This window comes from Parus major, chromosome 5, assembly GCF_001522545.3.
Source record: "Parus major isolate Abel chromosome 5, Parus_major1.1, whole genome shotgun sequence".
Lineage (NCBI taxonomy): Eukaryota > Metazoa > Chordata > Aves > Passeriformes > Paridae > Parus > Parus major.
In genome coordinates, this window is record NC_031774.1 from 9349079 (window position 1) to 9366226 (window position 17148).

Consider the following 17148-nt stretch of genomic DNA (forward strand, 5'->3'; position numbering starts at 1 on the left):
AGCACAGGGATGTCCCCCAGCACAGGGAATGATGCTGGAGCAGCTCCTGCCCTACTCCACCTGCTGCTCTCCAGGCTGTTTCCCACAGGGGCTCCTTGCACAGCTCAGGGAAACACACTCAGCAGCAATCCCTCTCTTTCAGTATCCACGGCTTTCACACAGCGAGCTGGGGGTTGTTTCTCCCCAGGGTTTTTGGGTTTTTTAATCCTTTTTCCCCCTCCTTTTAATGAATCAGACCCTGGGTGAAAATAATGTGTTTGTTTAAAGTTGATATTTAATGCTGAGCAAACTGCTCTTCCTTTGTCTCTTACTATTTTGTTCATATTTTGCTAAGAGTCTGCTATTCTACACAAGCATTTTAATAAACTGTTTGTTGTTGTATCCAGGTAACAAGCATGGTAAGTATTTTGACTAAACCAAGTATTATGTACCTTAGCTGTGCTTGGCAGAGTTTTTTGGCTAGCTTTTCCTGTACTTTCAGCCTGTGCTGTTTCTAAAGGAGCTATTGAAAGGAGGAAAGTGCTCACCTATAGTACTACTACATACCAGCTTTAGAGGGGGCATATGTGCAAAGTCATGTATCATAAATAAGAGCATGCACCTCTTGCTGGCATGCTTGCTACTTTGCTTGTAAAATAAAACCAGAAAAAATCCCCCCCCCCAAGAAAACATCCTTGCCTAATACTGCTTGTGTTCCCTCATTCCAAGTGGCACACCTAAGTGTTGGTGCTCATCAATCCAGCACTCCTGGATGAGGAACCCTGCTTTAGCAGCCTGTAACAGTCTGTGTTCACTCATTTTCCCTGACCTGAGACATCCCCCTGGTTAACTCTGTTGCATTAAGAGGTTCTCCCTTCCTGTCCTGTGAGCAGACCTGACTGGCAGTGGCTGGGACTCCAAGTGCTGCTCTAATACAAGTAACTGATAACAACCCACCTTTTCCTAAACTCATTCCTGTGTGCTCGAAAAAAGCAGGAATTTTATGGCTGATGGCTTTCTGTGGGAACACTGTAAACCAGTAAAACACCACAACTGAACATTTAAAACATCCTCCACATGTTTGTGACCTAACTTTGTCGTAAAGCTGAATCCAAAATGTCTCCAAGCACGGAGAAAGCTCTGTCCCTGTTTGCAGTTCCGTGTTCTCGTTCTAAGCTGCTCTTAGATGGGAATGGCAGAGCTCAAATCCCAGTGCTCCCAGTCCTGGGATCCCAAACCTCCAAACTGAGGCTGAATAGTGGATGGGCACCTTCCCTTGTGTCCCCTGCTTCGGTGTCCTCTGGGTGTGATTTCCTGCCCATCCCTGGGTGTAATTCCCATCCTCAGGAGCACACCCTGTTTAGCCCAGCCTGATTTAAAATCACAATTTGCCCAGATAAACAAGTGGGCAGCAGTTTGCTCTCCCAGAGCTTCCTGTGTGTTGGCAGAGCAGACTGTGAGAATTCAGGTCTCCCATGCATGTCTGAGAGGAGGTTTTGCCTTGAGGTAGTTGGAGTGTTAGCCTCCGTGCTGTACTTTTTATTTATTTATTTTTTTTCCTGCATGATTTGCTATTTTTGCATTTTCTGTGTGGCTTTTCCAGTTTTTAGTTACGTGCTTGTAGCTGCAGTTATTGAACGTCATTTGTTGTGCCAAGTGTTTTAAGACTCCGTGTAATTGTCATGTTAAAGGATCAGACAGCAAAGGACAAAGCTCTCCAGCACATGGCAGCAATGTCATCAGCTCAGATAGTCTCAGCTACTGCTATTCACAACAAGCTGGGCCTGCCAGGAATTCCCCGTCCTACATTTCCTGGGGCACCTGGGGTAAGTCATCAGCCCCAAAAACATCCCTGCACTCCCTGACAGCCTTCAGTGGGGAACTAAGATGGGATGAATGGATTAATGCCTTGATTTGGGCTTGCAAAAGGGAATTGTGCTTGTTCAAAAATACCCAAAGTTCTTCCAACAAAGGGAACAACTGTGGGCCTGTTTGTTTGTTTTTTCCTCTTGCAGTTTTGGCCGGGGATGATCCAAACGGGGCAGCCTGGATCCTCACAAGAGTAAGTTCTGAGAATTCAGACGTGTTTCTCTGTGCACTGCCAAGGGTGGCTCGTGCACTCTGAGGCTGGGCAAGTGACAACTTGCAGATTTTTCTAAAAAGGAGGTAAAGATAATTTTAGGGAAAGAAAAGGTCTTTAGAGTGATGTGAAGTCACATTCAAGAAGTGGGATCCCAAACCTCCAACTGAGGCTGAATAGCGGATGGGCACCTTCCCTTGTGTCCCCTGCTTTGGTGTCCTCTGGGTGTGATTTCCTGCCCATCCCTGGGTGTAATTCCCATCCCCTCTGTTCCCTCTGGGCTGTCTGTCTGTTAAATGTGCCCTGCAAGGACGTGGGTAAAGGTCAGCAGCCACCTATTTTCCTGTTCTGAGTCTGATGGAATTTCCTGTGGGTGGCACAGGCGTGTGATTTTTGTGCACCTCTTTATTCCAGCGTCAAGCCATTCGTTCAGCAGGCCTATCCTATACAGCCATCAGTCACAGCTCCCATTTCAGGTAATTCTCCCATTTATCCCCTGCCTTAAAAATACTTGAATTTTGTACTGAATGTGATGGATTAACTTGTGACCTGGGCAGAGCCACTGCTCGGGATCTCACGTTCCCTCCAGTCAAAGGAAACAGCAATCCCAGCGTCCTGTTATTATCTGATTATATCTTAGGGAAACTCATTGTGTTTGGGGTTTTTTTAGGTAGAAAGCACTAATGCATATGCAAGGACCTGTGATGTGTAATTTCCAGTCAGCGCTCTGTATTGTAGGAATTACTGTAAAAAATGAGCAATAGGATGAATGTTTCTTTTAGAATAGCTAGGTAACAAGAATACACCTTAATTTGTTTTAAACTGAGCCTAAAACCCCTTCTAAAATCATGTATGTTTAGCATTAAGTATAAAACTTCTCTGTGTATCAGGTTGTTTATAACTCATCCCCTCCTGAAGGTCCTGCTTTGCCTGGTGCCACTTTGATAAGTACCTAATTTTATTCCAAATTCCATTGCTCAAATTGATCCCATGGCTCATTCCCTGCTCCTTTTCCCAGGTTCCTTCCATGCTTGATTTCAGGAAAGGCCATTATTTCTTGGCAGATGATTTCTCATGTTACATCTCCCTTGCCAAAAGATCCCAATGCTTCTGACTTTGTGCTGCAAGGTTTTGACTCTTACCCCATTCTTTATGATTTTCTAACTTGCTGCTATTTAATGCTTTCAATTAAAGCTATTTTTCTGCATTCATGAGAATGCCCTTTTCTTGAGATCCCTAATTTATAACATTATTTTCTAAGTCAGGTATTTTCTCTCAGAATAGGAATATTAGTATTTCTAAATCAGACAAAACTCGTGCATGAGTTTTTGCTTCATTGGAATTCCTGTTCATGTGTAGCCAGTGACATTTGGAATTCCCTGTTTTGCACAAGTCTCACACCTTCAATGCCCAAATTTGGGGTTTGGGGTCAGGTACCACATTCTCATTATGGGATATGGACACACACTGCCTCTGACCTCTCCCTGCTTCTCAGCCTTGCTCAGGATAATCTTTGTTCTCGTACCTTTGGTGCCTCCCCCCTGCCTTCCTTGTGCCTGTGTCTCTCCCAGGATGAGTTTTGCCTTTGAGCTGCTGCCTTTTCCTCTTCTTTTACAGTTTTCTTTCCTTCTCACCCAATTTTCTGCAATGAGGACCAAGAGATAGCATTTATTCCTTCTCTTGAGGTGAATTAGAGAGGGTGCTTAAGATCCCTTCTCTATCTAGACCATGTCATTCTCTCTTTATTATCAATTTAAAACCTTTTTTTTTTCTTCTTTTTAGGGTATGACTCAGCTCTCTACAGTAATTATTTATTATTAGCTGTAGCATAATGATGCCTAAAAGCTCCAAAAGAAGTCGAGACCCAATGTGCAAATACATAGTAAGAGACAGAGCCTGCCTTGGAAAGCTTGTACTCTAAATAGGAGAGGGGAATTGAGAGTGGCAGAAGAAATAGGCACAAAGAGGGGTGATTTACTTGCAGCCTGTGGCACATTAGGAGCCAGAAATTCAGTTCTCTTCCCTCCCAAGGCAGTAATGTCTCCTGGGAGTCTTGATGCCAGTTTCCAAGGAGGGGTGCAGCTGTAGGTCCAGGTGAAGTCTCTAGAAATCTCTGTAATCTAGTATATAATTCAAACAAAAATTCTACAGTGAGTTACAGCCCCAAGGAAACAAAGTAGATCTTTTCTTCCTGCCATTACTAGATTGCTGGGCACCTCTTTTTCTACATACTGGCCTGATTTTTTCCAATTTCAGCTCATCCTGAGTTAATCGCTTGCTAAAATTAATACAAATATCCAAGGGCTACGTGCATAACTCCCAGTTACATTTAATTGAGAAAATACAGGCTGGGGAAATGTGTCAGCTCCTTGATGAAGTTGTTTCCTCTGTTCCAGGCTTTGAGCCCACATCAGCTCCAGCTCCCTCAGTCCCTGCGTGGCAGGGCCGATCCATTGGTACGACCAAGCTCAGGCTGGTGGAGTTTTCGGCTTTCCTTGAGCAGCAGAGAGATCCTGAATCAGTAAGTATTTACTTATTTTTATATTTATTATTGCCCTGCTGTCCACTGATCCTCAGCTTTGCTCCTTTGCTGCTGATCTGCAGCTTTTCCCCTTCGCTCCCCACCCTCTGGGCATGCCTTGCAGCAGGTGTCTGTGCTCACTGCTGCTCTGAGCAATGTTCCTTTCACCCCAGGGCTGGATTTGCCTTTCTTGCCCTCTTTTTCCCCATCTGCAGCAGTGAGAGGCCTCTGTGAGCTCAGGCAGGGTTTGCTCTGCCTCGCTGCTGACCTAGTTTAGCAGGTGTACCAAATTGCATTGTGTTCTTGGCAAGAATTCAGTGCTTGAACTCTAAGTTGAAGCCTAATCTGTTTCCTAACCAAAACAAAATTAGGGACTCGCACAGAAAGTGTGCATATTGCATACTGGATTTTTGGTTTTTATGAATATTTTAATTTTCTTTTAATTCTCAGGCTGCATACTATACCTGCAAGGGCAGTTTCTGAAGTTGGCTGTAATGTTTCATTTACTCCAGTAAGCCTTGAACCTTGACATCAATCACCATATATTTACCATGAGCATTTGTCTCCTAGCACTGATTCTGCTGCACCACAAATAAATTGAAAGAACTTCTTTCAACTCAAACCTGAGAATTTTTTCCGAGATAATTTCTGAAAAGCAAATACTCTCCTGAATGGGTGATATGGACAGCCCATTCTTGTTCAGATTCCTGATAAAATACAGTAGCCTGGAGAAGAGAGAAGCTATCATTTTCTTTTTATAATCCAGCACTGGAAACCATAGCATTTATGTGCTCTGGCCAGGGGTGTTATCCTAGGAGTGTTTACCCTGCACAATTGGGGATTGGAGACATAGCCCAGAAACCTTCCAACAGAGGAATGCTGCTGGCAGAGTGAAATCCCTGTGAAAGTGCAGTGTTTCTCAGCTGTTCATACCCCAGCCACATCACACTTGGAGGCTGAGTTAGCCCTGAGCTGCAGGAAATGCACGGATGGTTCTCTCAGTGCTGAGCTGACTGCTGGGCATTCCTGCTTCCTGCAATCCCTTTGCCTTCCCACGGTCTCATGGCAATCCTGGCTCTGGTGGGCTTCACCTTGGTGTCCCCAGACCCCTCTGGACACCTCCTCCACCCCCAGCCCCGAGTCCATCCAGCAGCACTTTGGATTCCCACTGCCAGAGCACGGCATCCGTGTTTCCCTGGCAGTCACCCTTGTCCAGGCACAGACTGCCCAGCCCCTGCTGACCCTGTGCAAGGTGTCCTGCTGATTTATGGGCTCTGTCCTCCCTGCCCCATGCCAGGATCTGTGTCTGTGTGTCTGTGTGTCTGTGTGTCTGTGTGTCTGTGTGTGTGTCTGTGTGTCTGTGTGTGCTCCAGGCTACCAGGAAAACAGGATGTGGCCACGTGAGGCTCAGCCTTGCTGTCTGTGTGTGAATGAAGTCTCATTTCTGTGCAGGCTCCTTGGCTGTTCTGCCACCTAATTACCCCTTTTCCTTAGGTTTTTATAACAAAAATCTGTGCACAAAACTAACATGGTGTATTGCCTCTGTGGGGTTTTGTGTCAAAGCTGAGCGAGCGAGTAGCTTTGGCATTGCAGGGAGAGACTCTGGGTGGAAGCATGGATACCCAGGGTGGCCCCACAAGTACTGTGAAGCCTTCTTTGGAGTGAACTAATATTATTTGAAATTCCTGAGAGTGCAGAGGCCCCCTGTGTCTTGTCCCAGCTTGCAAGAAGGCTGCTGAGAAGCCCACCTTTCAAATGCAGGAGGGTTTACAGGACAAGCAAGAGCATCAAACTACCCAGACTTGTTTTAAAAACAGCAATTACTCATGTGCTGTAACTGCAAAACTGAGGCTCTAGGGAAAGCCAGTTCCCAGTTTAGTTCATCCTTGTATCCAAGTGGGGCAGTGCTGTGCATGGGGACAGCCTGCAGCACCCAGACAGTGCCATGGGGACCAAGGATGGCTCTGTGGGGCCATCACTGCCTGGGAAAGGGGAGGCAGGAAAAGCAGAAGTGTTGCTTGCATTGAATTAAGTAAATTTGGTTATCTGGCATTGAAAGGGCATTGGAAAACAAACCCAAGGCAGCGTGGCCAGTTCCCAGGGCAAAGGGAGAAGGATGTTTTCTGGAGAGGCACTGGTGTCTCCTGCCAGCCTGCCCTGTCTGCAGTGCTCAGACCTCTCCAACCAGCACCAGGAGCTCTCCTTGGAACTGCAGCAAAGCCCCAGCCTCCCCTGGTGCCACTGCAGAAAATGTGAATTCTGCCTGCAGCTTTGCACACCTTCATTGTGTGGCTGAGATGTTTTATTGCAGCTAGGGTTTGCACAGCAGAGGAAGGACGGGCTTTTATTACTTTCCAAATAAAATCAGCCAGGCAGGTGAGGTGAGTGTGTTTGCACAATGTGCACGTGAAGTCCTGTGGGCACGTGCTGTGATTGCAGCATCTCTGTGCCTTTGCTGACCTCAAAAATGAATGTATTTATTGTGCTGCTGCAGGAGAGATGTGTAGGAGTTCTCCTGTCTCTTCTGAAAAAGGGACAGTTATATATTCATTACATTGCTGGTTTTTCACAGGAACTTACATAAAATATTATCTTCACCAAATGTGCTTCCAACATTTCCTTAAAGAGAGGTGACCCTTCCTCCCTCTCCCCCAACACAAAATCAGGCCAGAAAGCCTCACAGTAGTAGAGGCAAGTAGGCCAATTCCACCTTAAAATGTGACCTGGAAGTTATTGAAAGAGCTTTATTGGAAAAGGTGTGTTTGGCACGGGGTCTGAGGACAGGACTTGATCCTGGCAGGGCTATACAGTCCCTGTCCCTGTACAGAAATTAGAAATTGAGGTTTGCCAGCCCTGGTGACTCCCAGGGCCTGCAGAGGGCTCTGCATGGCCACAAATGTCCACCCACAGGGAATTCCTGGTAGGAGTGGGGCCTTCAGCATTTCTGTGGCTCTTCCAATGCTAATTGGTGTTTAAAAGTACAAAAAAATCCTAAAAAACCCAAAAAAGCAGAGTTCCAGGCAGTTTAGTGGTTTAGTTTAGAGTGGGAATTCTGGAGGGCTGGAAATCTGCTCCATAGAGTCCTCTCACTTGTGGACAGCTGTTGATCTTTTTCCTTGTCTAGACACAAAATTGTTCCAGTTGCAAAAGAGAAAAATAGAGAGAGGAAACAATAATCAGCCCTCTCTGTAACTCTGCATGGCAGAAGATAGTCTGGGGAACACAAGATGGCACAGTTGCAAAATATTGGAACACTGACTCTGCAGCTGAGGATGGGAAAACTGCTCCTCCTTTACATGGAAATCAATTCAGCTTACAAATGTCAAGCTGTATTTTCCTTTTGTGGTATTTTGTGCTGAAGTGCAGTTCCTAAATGGTGCATGGAAGTTTCCCTTGCAGGTCCCAGCAGCAGCATTTCAGTTACCTTTGATTATTGCCTGCCCTATATAACTCTGTTCTCAGCAGATGGAGCAGTTTTTGTGCCCATCTGTTGCTTCCAAGACAGGTTTTCCTTAATGGGGGCTTTCCATTTTTATTGTAGTGGTTCTGTGAAACTTCAGGACAAATGCTTAAACCAAGCAATCCCATCTTCCCTAACAAATATAAACTGAGCATGCAAGCAGGCTATAAAGGATCTGACTGACTGCTACACAAGCAGGTATAAAATTCAAAGACTATAACTGAAATGAGAATAATCTGAATAATTAAAATTCAATAATTCAAAATCTTATATGTATATATAGACTCAAGCTTGATTTTCAGTCAGAGGAAAAGGCCCTATCACCACCCAGCAAAAAAACCTGTTTCTTCTCTTCCTTTTTGAGGTTTCTCACTCTTGCTGTCACATTTATTTAAATTGTGAGCACTTCAGACAGCTTTACATTTAAAATATCTATATAGGGCTGTAAAGAACATGGCTGATGGGCATTTTCAGTATTAGTCCACCCATCCAAACTGTCAGATTGAGTTAGGTCCAGATTCCAAAATGTATTTTAAAAAGTGGTGAAGAAATAAAACATTCTTTATGTTTTAATTCAGGTTTTATTGTTGTTGTAAAAGGACTTTGTGAGCCCGGGGAGAATTGTGCCTGAGAACCAGAAAGGGAAAGCGATTGCTCAAGGGCCATAAAAACAGCCTGCCATCATTAGCCAAATGCAGTAAAATTCACCAAAGTTAATCAAACCACCTAAGTGATGAAAAATAAATGAGATCTTTTCAAAAGAAGCCCTCCATCCTTGAACAATATCCATTGTTGCAAGGATTGTTTATGCTTTCTGTACTCCCTGTACACAGCATAAAAAGCAGTCCAGCATTTCTCTCACAGGGAAGTCCTTGGTTTAGTGCCTCTAACAAACTCAGGTTAGGATGAATGTCTCGGAGCCACAGGCTCAGGATTTGAGGTCATTTTAATCTGGAATCAGGAGAAGTTTTGCTAAACACAAGGCTCCTGTGTTCTGCTGTGCTGGAGAGCTGTGTGTTGGCCCTGGGGTGCAAATGTGGTTCTCTGGGAGATGTTCATTTTCCAGTGCCCAGAGTTAGGAGTCCCAAGAAAGCGTTTTCAGGAGGTGCAGTATTGACAGAGCCCCGGCTGGGGATCCTTGGGCAGCCTTCCCAGGCAGCAGGATTCCGTGGAGCTGTGTTGGAAACGCCAGGCCAGCTTCCCCAGCAGGACACCGACTTTCCAGGGAGGCTGCTGGGCCACAGCGTGGCTGGGTGTGCTGGGAGAGCAGCTCCATTTCTCCCCCAAAGCTGGAAAGGCAGCTGGGGCCTGCCTGTGCTCTCTGCTGCCTTCCTGGGCTCTCCTCCTTCCCTCGGGATTTCCCAGCCCAACTGGAAGCGCAGGGCACCCGTGGCACTGGGATGGGGCAGGCTGGGGCTGTGAGTTCCCCTCTGCCTGCCCCAAACACCCGTCCTGGCTCGCCCCAAGGGCTTTGAACCTGGCTGTGCCTGTGCCCTGCATCTCCCCAACTCCCCCAAGAGCTTCCCCTGCCCCTGCAGCCTCCCCAGAACCTGCCTGTGGAGCCAGGCTCTCCCAGCCCAGGAGATATCCCCACGCTCTGCTCTGCAGAGAGCAGATAATGACGTGCTCACGTGTTTATTTGTTCCTGTGCTGCATTCAGGGGAGATGTAGATGGCCCTTCTTTGATAAGCAACTATTCAGTAGTTTGTTTTCTTGTGCTGTTGAAACGCGTGGCCCCGTGCCCTGCTCGCTGTGCACTGTCTAACCTCCCTTCCAAATGGAATTAATAACTGCCTCCATTTGCATTTCACAGATGTGCTAGTGCAGTCTTTTTGGATGAAGGAGCATTATTACTCACAATTGACAAACCAAGAAGTTCAGGTGCAAAAGAATGAATGGGACACTGATTTTGAGGGTCCCCTTTGATTTGTCATGAGCTTGATTTTGCAGAATACTTAATGTTATTGAGAGCTTCCTATAGTCAGGAGTAATTTTCCCATCTGAGCACTCAGCACTTCTGGAACTGGGACTGCAGGGTCTTGAATCAGACAGGCCAGAACTGAAAGATGCATCTTTGGTGTTGCAGGAGAGCTGATGGAAACGTTGTGTAAGCACCTTGCCCAACCAGCAAGTCCCAGTTTCACGCTGGGACTGCTGTGGGCAGTGCTGGGCAGTGCTGGGTGACCCTTGAGTGCCAGGGAACTGCCCTCCCTCATCACCTGCCTCTCCACTTCTGCAACCATAAATCCCCTTTTGCTTGGCATCTCTGATTCAATCCCTGAGCAGATCCAGGCAGGAGCTGAAGGCAGGGAGGTCCATGAAAGGCCAGGTTGCCCCCACAGCTGTATCACAGCACACAAAGTTCACTTAGCATTTCACAGGAAAGTGTTAAAAACCTTAACAACAGGACTTGGTCCAGACTCCACTTATAGCATTAAAATGTCATGTCTGTAACTCCCAGTCTGCTTCAGTGGAGGACAACAGCAGCAGGAATTAAATATTCAGTTACTAGTGTTTCGGTAGGAATAAGAAAACTTGTTGGCAGACCAAGTGATTTTCTTCCATCAGCAGGAAATTAAAGAGTTTCAGATTTATGAGATACGGCGAGGCAGCAGGGCTGGCTGAGGCTGGGCAGGGTTTGGGTTAGAGCTGCACACAGACTGCTGATACACCAGTGCCTGGGTTCCTGCCCCACCTGGCTCCTTCCCCCAGGAGCACATCCAGTGACTCCAGGGGGATGTGGGAGGGTGAAATCACGGCAGCAGCCTTGCACTGAGGGTGCATTCCCACAGAAACAGCTGCCCCTCCCAGGCCACCTGCCTTCCACCTTGCTTAGCACCTGCATCCCCTGAGCATGGGGAGCCATGGCCCCCCCATGTGCTGATCTGTGTGGCTGTGCCACAACACGAGTGCAGAACTGGTGAGGAGCTGCTGCAAATCTGCGTGCTGGCTGATAAAGCAGATGTAGGTGGTTTGTCTTTGTTCTGCACCAGCTTAAACGCTTGCATCCCCTGCCATTGGCAATTTGTCTCGGTTCTTTTCAATCCCTAAGTGGATTATAATTTTTCTCCCGGTATTATTTGACAACAGTCATATTTCATGGCTTTACTGCATTCTTTGGATAGCTAGAATTTTTCTAAGGGAAGGAGCTCAGCTTTAAGAGGCGGCCATCTCCAGGGCATGTCGTGTAATGCACACACAAGAGTCAGAGTTGCCAATGTTCTTCCTGTTTTTGTGCACTTGTGCACTTAGAAAATACAGGATTTGACTTGTGATGGTTTATGGCACCTAAAGCACATTACTGCCCCCATGCCAGATGCAAATCCTTTCGATGCTGCAGAGTGAATTCCTCAGCAACTAATGTACTTCAGTGTCTCTGGAATACTCAGTCTAAATCAACAGTGAAGGCTCAATATAATGAGGATGTTTTTAAGCTTTTCAGACACTAATGGGCTCACAAACACAGGCAGAAAACTTTGCTCCTTTGCCTTTATCTATGCATCAGTTGCTGTCGTGGGGCGTGTTTGTCTCAGACCGATGGGGATCATTTCTGTGTCCATTTACCCTGCTCCAATATTGCATTATCGTTTGTTAGTTCGCAGAAATATGCCACGTCTAATTAGCCCAGTAATGATTGTACTTAGCATAGGAATTGCAGCAACATAAGGAGAAAATAATCACACATTGCAATATCAAAATAAACATTTCTGTCCTAAGAATGTTGTCAGGTGATGTCATACCATCTGTCCTACTGTACCCGCTCAGAAATTTTGCTGCAGCAGCATCTGGTGCTTTGGCGAGCTCTGCAGACAACTGTGGCAGCTTTGCAGCTGCCTCCAACTCTGCTTTTATATTTAAAGAGTATTAAGACTTCATGCTCCGTGCCCCTAGAAATGCGCTTGCTTTTGCTGCCGCTTGGATCCTGAGCAGTTTGTGTGTTTGCCTGGGCTGCAGAATAAAGTACAGTGTGTGAATTGTCCTGGGAGATTGCAGGGGCCAAACTGTAAAACACAGCTCTCCCTTCCCCCTTCCCTCCACAACCATCTTTGGGCTGGGAGAGAGAGACACCCCTTTGGGGAGGAGGACAATTCACAGGAGAATCTGAGCCCTCGATTCTGTTTCCATAAAAATGTGGCAAATGTTATTTGTACAACCTGAAACAACTCCAGCAGAGAGGACTGAGAGGAAACAATCCCCAAATTCTTTCTGCTTGTGGAAATGCCTTAATAAGATGTTATGTTTTCCTTTTTCCTTCCACAAAATTTAGAAAGGAATACAACCCTGCAGAAAATCACAGGCTGTATCTCATTTTTGGCCCCATACCCAGATGAGTGTTCTCTGGTTCTAAATTCAGATTTCACTGTGCTAGATGATTTTTTTAATAGATTTCAATTTCATTTCCTAAGTGCAGAAATCTAGCCAGTCCATTTCCTTTTCCCCAGAGTTTTGGACATCTGCTAGGGAAGACTCTGCTCACGCTGAAGGAAGGCTCTGAGTGGTTGCCCAATTCATTTAGATTTGTCACTTCAATTTGTTCATTCAGCAGGTACATTGTAAACAAAACAGCTTAAATGAGGTTTGCTTTGGCTTTTTAAATATTTTATTTGTGCCTAGCTTTTGGGAATTGCCCCTTATATACAGCATCTGTTCAGTGTGACAGGGTTCTCTAGTGTTCATTGACTGCATATCAGCTTTCCCTTAACTGAGTTAGCAAAATGTTTTGTGATCTGCGTGGTGAAAGCCCCCAGTGTTTAATCCTGCCACTCTGGAGCTCCTTCACTCTGCTCTCATCACCCTGGGAGGTGCTGATTGACTGGTGGAGGGTCTTTGGTGTGCTCATCCTCCCTCTTTCGTGTTGGTGCTGAAAGGTTCTCTCGGAGGAATGGCAGCCCCTAAAAGATGGTGTTCAGACTCCTTTGGAGTGGATTTCACTGGGCCAAGGGTTTCCCCCAGGCAGGAGAGGCACTGCCCAGGTGGTTGCTGTGATTCTGATGAGGTGGGATGGGATGGAGTTAAGAAATAGAAGATTGAAGCTGGATGTGTTTTGGCAGGGATGCTCACCTACAGAGCTGGCTCCCGAGGGAAGGGGGAGAAGTTGGGCTCTTCAATATTCCATGGGTGGAAATGGTGGGAGGACAATGTCTGTAGGCACAGCAGCACAGAGGCACTGGCCTTGTTACTGTAGTCCTGCATTTGGAGGAAACTCTTCCATCTCCTGTGGCTGAGGTGTGCTGCAGAGAGAGGTTTGGGGCCTTACATGCACGAGTGGGCTCTGTGGCACGAACAGAAATTCAGGCTCTGAGGACGGCACAGAACATTAAAAGGCATTGTTTAGAGGAGCAAAAATAGGCTTTCCTCCTGAGCACATTCATCTCTTTGTGCCCGTGAAGGGCTCTTTATGGCCGTGCTGCCCCTGGGTCTTGCAGTGTAGATCACCCCCTTGCAGAGGCCCGTGCTTTGGGACACAGGGGGTTGTTTTTGATGTTGAGCCTTGCTCACAAGGGCCTGTGACACAAGCAGTGAAGTTGTTCATGGAAACCGTAGTGCAGAGAATCCCAGGAGTCCCAGGAGTGTCATTTAATCCATCTCAGCACAGCCCCCTGCCCTAAGGAGCCTCTGCTCTCCTCCCACAGCGCTGACTCTCCTGTTTCTCCCTTGCAGTACAATAAACACCTCTTCGTGCACATCGGACACGCCAACCATTCTTACAGCGACCCCTTGCTCGAGTCGGTGGACATTCGCCAGATCTACGACAAATTCCCCGAGAAGAAGGGCGGCCTGAAGGAGCTCTTTGGGAAGGGGCCTCAGAATGCTTTCTTCCTGGTAAAATTCTGGGTGAGTAAGGTGTGCTGGGGAGCGCCTCTCCTGCCCAGGAGGTGTTTGGGGCACTGTGGAAATGCTCTGTGCTGTCGGGCACGGCTGCAGGGCTGTGTGCACTGACAGCTGCCAGGAGCCAGGGCAGGTGTGCCCCAGCTCTGCCTGCCAGCAGGTACCCAGAGCCCTGCTTGGAGATGGGAACTGCCATCGAGTGGTCCCAGGAAAGGCAGGGGAATGGAAGCTGCTCCTGGGTGATTGCCAGCTGCAGCCTCTGCCCAGGGCTGCGAGGAAGGGTCAGTCCTGGTGTGAGCCCGAGCCTGCACAGAGAGGAGCGAGCAGGACTGGAGCTGGGACAGCTGCGAGCCCAGGAGGGTGCCTGGGGTTTTCCTGAAGCACATTTGCTTTCTGCTTGCCTTTCTGTTTCTCTGGTCCATAACTCATTCAGAGCAAGGGTGAAAAAGTCATTTGAATGGAGGGCTGGGACGCTGTGTACCAATCTAGTGATGAGAAATGTCACTGACAAGCCTGGTTTGTCTTAATGTATTTGTAAAATCTCCTGTTAGCAACATAATCACGACATGATAAAATCACTTAGGCTGGAAAAGGCCTCTAAGATCATTGAGTACAACCATCAGCTAAGTCCACCACTAAACCATTAAAAGGTTCATCCAAAAGGATCAGCGAATCTGCAGGCTGAGCCTCATGCTCATACTAAAGCTTTTTACACTCACTAATTCATTTGGGCACTTTTTTTGTGGTGTACTCATTTTCATAGCAGCAGTTATCATCTAAGCATTTCATTTTTTTCTTGTAAAACTTCAATTCAGGGTTTAATTACAGGGTGGACAGGTTGAGGCTGAAACCAGAAAAGGTTGATCTGGAACCACTGCTTATGATCAGATTTCCTGGTGTTTATCTATGGGATTTGAAATGCTCTGCACCTTATAAATCCCCCAGACTTCCTATCTTTCCAAGAGCTTCTGTGGCACCAGATTTAGGAGTGGAAACTGGAATGAGGGAAACTTTTTTTTCTCAGATCTGGATGTAGAAGGACTAAGCCACTGAGCAGCAGCTGTGCTGGGCTGCAGAAAGAACCCACTGAGAAATTCATGGGGAGCTGTAGACCAAGTATTTGAGGGCTGGCTGAGCAAGGAGGCAGAAAGAGGAGACAGCAGAGGAGTGGGAGCTGAAACACAGTAGGCACCAGTGGCCTGGAACAGGCAGGTGAGAAGGTGGAGTCAAAAAGAGGGAGGCAGTGGGAAGAAGGAGCACTTGGGATAAGGACCCTGCAGGGAAACACAGGGATGAAGTACAGCAGAAAAGGATTCTGAGGGGTGGGAACAGGACAAACATAACAGCAGGAGAAATCTGGCTGCAGAGGAGCAGAGCTCAGAGTTAAGAGTCTGTGACCACTAAAACCTTTCCTGGTGAAATCAGGCTTGGGCTGAGGACCATCATCTCACCAACCCACTCTGAGTCATAAATATTTGCAAAACACACTGGCAAAAATGAATGTCACCTCACATGCCTGTTCTCATTTCCCACAGAGGATGATAAGCCTCAGACTTTATGCTAGACGTGGACGCAGCAGAGATTGGTGATATGGTAATTGATGTATTGTATGTTCTGCTTTTTCTCCATGTGGAAATTGATTTTCAGGCATGCTGGATGCTCAAAGGTGTACCTAAAGCCAGTAGAGACTTTCTTTGGATCTTTGAGGTCTGTGTTGTTCTCCTGGCTATGAAAATTGGAGTGCCTGCCTTCTCTGCTTTGTCTCCTCCAAGCAGTGCACACCTTTAAACTCTCAGTCCCACGTCTGTGACTGACTGATGCCACCCCTTCCCCTCAAGTGACAAATCAGACTCAGGGCTGTTAGAAGAGGCCATGAGAAAAGCCTCTATGAAATGTATAACCCTGTGCTCAGCACAGGGGCTGAGTGGTGCTCAGGACACAGGGACGGGGCCACAGCGAGCAGCAAGGACAAGGAAATGTTGTGTAGGTGTTCAGAGGGTGAGTGTGCAGCTGTGCAGCTACAGCCTGTGACAAGATACAGTTCAGCAGTCAGGATCTGCAGGCAACCTCAATCCAACATTTCCTAACCTCACCATGCCTTCCAACATAATGGCCTTTTAATACAATTTTGTGCTGTATTAACTCAGAGATTAAAAAACATACAGTGCTAACATCCTTCTGAGTTATACATTAAAAATGTGATGAGAACACTTTCCTGAGCTTGATCTTGAAATAAACCAGTGGATTTTCTCTCCCATAAAGGGAGTGAGGCAGAGAGAAGGTGCCTGGGGTGGTGTTTGAGTGCTGCAAGAGTCACGATGGGTGCTCTTCTAGGAATAAACTTCACACCAGTGGCCCCCAGTCCTAAACATATGTAGGAATATGTACAGGAGAAACAGAAGAGAGCTGACTAATTAGTCATGAGAATTAGATCTTAAGCTGTCAGCTCACTGTGCTTTATTTCTTTCACCCCAACGGGGCATTTCCTCAGAAAAAAAGATGCCATTCCTGTTTTTATGGGGAGTGTTGAAAAGCTGTTTTAAGCAGTCATAATTTCACCAGGGAAAAGCTGGCACAGGTTGCTGACAGTGTTTTTGACCCTGTGAGTAACCTCAAATTTATTTGTAGGAAAATAGATTAAATTTGGCTGAATTAAGTATCCTGTTCTAAATAAGTACCTACTCTCTCATCATCTGCTACCTCCTCCTTCTCTGTTTAATTCACCTCCTCCCAGGTTCTGTTCATGATGTGTGGTTATTTCTGAGTCCCAATATTCTGTCTCACTGTTTATTTTCCCATTTCCCCCTCCCCATCCTTTCTGTTGTCTTCCTCCTTCATTACCACGTGCCATCCATCATTCTCAGCGCTGGGAGCTGCTGCAGCCGAGGTGCCCGTGGCATTTTGGTGGGTGAAAGGAAAGTGAATTTTGGTTGGGCAAGTAAGTACAGGTGGGAAAGCACCCTGAGCAGAATCAGAGGGGGAAAGGCAGGGTCTGGGTGAGAGGAGTCAAGGCAAACCAGAGAAGGGAAGTGGGAGAGTGGCATGAGGTGAGAAGCTTGGAAGTGAAGGTGAGCCTTTGGTGTCAGAAGGGATGGATGGTGACCCTGCAGATGCAGTTAAGGCAAGTCAGCATGGCACTGGAGGCAGCACAAAGGGTATTGTGTTTAGACTTTACTGGTGCTGTGGAATGGGTATCTGGGAAACAGGAAGGCCACAGATGAGTACTTGTGCTGAGGATGACTAAGGCAGAAAGCAGCTGAGCTCTGGTAGCTGGAAAGA

The 17148-nt window shown here is 46.8% G+C and overlaps 1 protein-coding gene across 6 annotated transcripts in view; it reads left to right on the forward strand.

Annotated features, from left to right (window-relative positions):
• Positions 1-17148, forward strand: part of TEAD1 (TEA domain transcription factor 1) — a 151963-nt gene that overhangs the window by 119737 nt on the left and 15078 nt on the right. For 3 of the 6 annotated variants that reach the window (XM_015631112.3, XM_015631108.1, XM_015631110.1), the window contains 6 exons: positions 387-398; positions 1671-1805; positions 1995-2041; positions 2474-2535; positions 4456-4580; positions 13702-13875. In XM_015631112.3, the coding sequence (XP_015486598.1) occupies positions 387-398; positions 1671-1805; positions 1995-2041; positions 2474-2535; positions 4456-4580; positions 13702-13875 (555 nt within the window). The remainder of the gene's footprint in view (positions 1-386; positions 399-1670; positions 1806-1994; positions 2042-2473; positions 2536-4455; positions 4581-13701; positions 13876-17148) is intronic. The other 3 variants (XM_015631113.3, XM_015631109.1, XM_015631111.1) reach the window with 1 other exon arrangement.